Source organism: Ostrea edulis, chromosome 4 (assembly GCF_947568905.1).
Source record: "Ostrea edulis chromosome 4, xbOstEdul1.1, whole genome shotgun sequence".
In the NCBI taxonomy this organism is placed as follows: domain Eukaryota; kingdom Metazoa; phylum Mollusca; class Bivalvia; order Ostreida; family Ostreidae; genus Ostrea; species Ostrea edulis.
The window spans coordinates 77991535-77996045 of NC_079167.1; the positions used below are offsets into that span (position 1 = coordinate 77991535).

Consider the following 4511-nt stretch of genomic DNA (forward strand, 5'->3'; position numbering starts at 1 on the left):
TGTTTTCAATTTTAATTTTTAATATACCACTAGGACAAGAACAAAATGGGTTGAGTTTTGCAGTTCAATTAGGCTTCATAGACTGCTGTCGGTTTCCATGGCAACGGCTAGTAAAAATTTGGTGGTGGGGTTAAAATTATGTAAGGTTGTGCAAGTAAAATTAATACTGGGAAAATCAAAGAAACATTGAGTTGCCAAACCCTATCTGATTTCTTTGATTTTTACATAGAATTAATCTTAAGAGCTTGAATATCAGAAGAATTTTTTTTGTTGAATATGATGCACATATATTAATAATTTAGTTATTGAAAGTAAGTACTTGAACATTCGTATACATTGAACTTTTGGAAGGAAAAACGGGTAGTACTTTTCGACAACATTTGATATTGTGTTGTTGTTTAGCAACCAAATATATTTGAATACAAAATAATTTAGATTAGATTAACTTTAAAGATCGATTAAGTACATCTGACACCTCAACGTTACAATTGATGAAAATTTCTGTCGGAATAATCCGTAGTAAAAATGTGTGTGTCAAGAATGGCCTAAAGGCAACAATCGATATGGGAGACGTTAGACATCATTTGACCAAATGACAAGCATGTGACGGAATGAAAATCGGAAGAAACAGTAAAAACGTCATGATAATAAGAAACAAAATAAAACCAATATGCTTCCAAACATTGTTGGGGGAATATACTGTGTAGTAATTGGAAACAGTAAAAACAATATGTTCCAAACTTCGTTTGGAAAGCATAATGAGAAAGAAAGTAAAGCAATGCGTTTCCAAGCTTGGTTTGTGAAAGATAAAGACAAACAGAATACAAAAGCCTGTTCTCATACAACGTTTTCGAAACATAACTTTTGCATGTACATTTTGTAGCACTTAATTGACCTTTTGATTTCGTCATGAAGATCGTTAGTACAAGTAAAAATACCTTTGTCACCGAATTCTTCGGTATATCCTGGATTATAGCAATTTGTCACATTACAGACATTCAGACAATCTGGACCATATGTTCCTGGAGGGCACTCTGGGAAAACCAAATTTTCAATAGACAAACAAAATACACACTTAGAAAAAAAATGTGAATGATATGAGCTATCAAAACCCAAAAGTATGCTTTCGAAACCAAATTATGTAAAACCGACCTTTGTCACAGCGTTCCCCGGTATATCCTAGATTACAGCCACTGTCACATCTCCCTGTTGTCCTGTTACAGGGGAGGTAACTCAGACACTGTCCACTACAGTTAAACACACAATCCGGACCGTATGATTCTGCTGGACACTCTGCAAAATAGTATTTCACCCGGAAAATTCATTATTTTTAAGAACATACCCCTTTCTGCTTCACATTAATTGCCATTTTCCTTGTTGTCTTCATCGATCTAAAATATAAATTTCATGGATATTCCGTGTTTCTCCATAAAATATTCAAAGAGTACAATTTGTAAATTTAGATATATATTGTTTCTTTTCGAAAGCTTTTAAGATAATGACAGATGACTTACCTGTGTTACAATGTATCTCTGTCCATCCATTACCACAGCCATAGTCACATTATCCAGTGGTGTGATTACAGAACAGGTTGTCTCTGCAGTGTCTAGTACACGTAGATCCACACTGTAGACCATAATATCCAGCTGGACAGGCTACGAAAAAATTCATTCATTTGATGTATATTGTCGTACCGGTATCTCATTTTATATCAACTTTATTGACATTGAAGTATCAATAGTATATCAATGATGTAACATACGTAATCTTACAAGTGTTACAAAACTCCCCCATCCATCCTGCTGTACAACCCAAACACGTTCCATGGACAATGTCACCTCTCAATTCCTGACAGTTGTTTGGACAAGGTAGATCACAGTTATTTCCATACACACCGGATTCTTTACATCCTAAAGATGTAGTACAGAGAAAATATAGCACCTTATTTATTCATACACTAAACGAATTTAACTGCACGATGATGTAGCACAATATAACACACGATATTACTGTATCTATCATATTCATTTACATTTATTATACACTAGGTATAATTGGTAGCACAATATTACCTGTTACAGCTACTTCACATAATTCAGTGTAAACATGGGATGTTTGATATCCGGTAGGATAACGTGTTCCGTCAAGTCTTTCATTGTAGAATATAACGTAACGTCCATGTTTGACACAGGTTGTACTGAAATTCAAGGCCGGTAACTCTTGACCGTTATTGTAACATAGATATCCATCTTCCTTTATAGTTGTGTTCGACACATAGAGTGAAAAACCAGCAATACGCCCTCTTTGTCTCATGACTGAAATTATCAATTTATGAGAAGATGATGAACATGATGATGGGTGGAAAAGTGTTCAATTACCACAGGGATTAATCGGCCTATATTTGAAACGCCATCTTTTGGGAGCTGGGAACATTTAATAAACAATTTGACAAAAATTAAGGAAAATATGTATTGGTTTTATATATATATATATATATATATATATATATATATATATATATATATATATATATAATATATATATATATATATATATATATATATATATATCAGGTTGAACAACTGTGACAACATTAACTAACTTTGACACCAATTGAGACAACAACTCTATATCAAATTGTATCAGTAAATAAATAAAAAATGAATTATTTTACCAAACTATCCAGGGGAGAGACCATACAAAGGTGCTGGGAAATATTGTTCACTATAAAAACAAATTAAATCTTCTTTTAGTGGGAATCGGACTGAATTTCAGCCCCTTAAAGGGTACTGATAAATCACTGTGTAACCATAACCTTCCTAATCCTTAAACCGATTTTTATTGATAATCATTACCATATTGTAATCCATAGTCTCTGAACTCTATACTGATGCTTAAGATGCTGAGTATTTTCTCAAGGTCAACATACCACTATGTTGATTTAACTGAAGCTGTAGTTCCGATAGGTGCTGTCCTTGTACATGTGTTAATGTATCCATCTACTGCACGACTGGGTTGATACTGCTGACAAGTTTCAGTTTGTTGACAGCCGAATACGTCTCTAGCCTGCTCGGTCTCCTTATTCTGAGATAGAATTTCTGTAAAGCAAATGAAATTATCAATCACACTAAGCAACAGTTTGAGAGCTTTTATCTTCGTTGATACTGTATACATGCAAGCGGTAATCTACCTTCTTTAACATTGCATAATACAATTGGAATTTAATGGATATCGCACGAGTTAATCAATTAAGAATTGAACCTAGCTATTAGCAAGCAAACGTGTTCATAAGCATAGCTTAATCTTTCCATCACTTTAAGAATAAGTGATACCAGGTCATGAAACTAATGATTATGATGAAAGTAAAATTTACTGTTTACTCACGGTATCCAGATTACGAAATCAATCCCACTGCTACATGTATGAGGAAGACAAGTGTATGCATGTTGTGTTTATCGTTGTAGACGACAACCAGGAAGTTTGAATATCAAATGTTTATTTAGATAACTTTACATACTTCATGATATGGTTGACTGTTCACTTCTATACATACCCATTACTGTCAAAGTTCAATGTATATATTTGTGGTATTCTGTAGGGTGCCAAAGATCAATGTATGGATTTATGGTATTCTATAGAGTGCCAAAGATGAATGTATGCATTTGTGTTATTCCTTCAGGTCAACGCGTTGTTTGTCAACGTACGGCGGGTGGTTCGTGTCGTATTAGAAATTGCCCGTCGTCTCAAATGTTTATATAAGTAATAAATATTCATTGTACAATTTCACTTTCACTTCACTATGAGGTGGGCCAGTCCACGATCCTTGATCCAATCCTCTCCCCTTCTGCCTTCAAAGGATTCAATGAAATCAACACCCCACTGCATTTATTTATGATGGCTTCATGAAGTTATTCTTTTTGCACTAGATACATCAAGGAACTGAGTCAACAACAAAACAACTTTCTGAAATTATATATGGATTGTTTATCAAAATAATATATTACTGCTGGTAATACTAACTGAACGAGGTAATTCTTTCGAAAACCCAATAGCCATTTGCTCATTGACTCAATACGTAAACAACCAGGAAGATAATAATCTATGTATCCTGAAGTATCTAAAATACAGAAAGCAGTGTAAAAATGTTCAACGTGACAATAAAAGGGGAAGACAATGAACAGTAATGAATCTCATAATTCCTATAAGGAAGAAAAAATAAAGAGTTGGGCAAATGGAGACCCTTGGATATACCAGAGGTGGGATCAATGGTCTAGGAAGGGTAAGCATCCCCTATTGACCGGTCACACCCGCCGAGAGCCCTATATTTTGATAAGGTAAATACAGTAATCTGTAATAAAAATCAGATTACAAAGAATGGCCTAACCTTCTTAAAAATATGAAAAATAATAAATGACCAGGAAGTGATGGCTTCACCGTAGAATTTTTAAAAAAAATTTTGGAAGGACCTCAAAAACCACATTGTATCAGCTGTTAATCATATTTTTGAGAAA

General features: G+C 34.0%; 1 protein-coding gene across 1 annotated transcript; it reads right to left on the minus strand.

The window, feature by feature from the left end:
• Positions 1 to 1543: 1543 nt before the first annotated feature.
• Positions 1544 to 3557, minus strand: LOC130053855 (scavenger receptor class F member 2-like). Its single transcript, XM_056161475.1, has 5 exons — positions 3554 to 3557; positions 2982 to 3098; positions 2073 to 2315; positions 1773 to 1910; positions 1544 to 1655 (listed from the first exon to the last, which is right to left on the minus strand). Exons 1-5 carry the CDS (start codon positions 3555 to 3557, stop codon positions 1564 to 1566), a joined length of 594 nt encoding a protein of 197 aa, XP_056017450.1. The 3' UTR covers positions 1544 to 1563.
• Between the last annotated feature and the right edge of the window lie 954 nt (positions 3558 to 4511).

Bases quoted from the DNA above. Each gene is read 5' to 3' on its own strand.
- LOC130053855 (XM_056161475.1), bottom strand. The intron at 2,316-2,981 runs GTACAAGGACAG...TGATAATTTCAG, and splicing joins AGATGGATACATTAACACAT to TCATGAGACAAAGAGGGCGT. The intron at 1,656-1,772 runs GTAAGATTACGT...ATTTTTTCGTAG, and splicing joins GGGGGAGTTTTGTAACACTT to CCTGTCCAGCTGGATATTAT.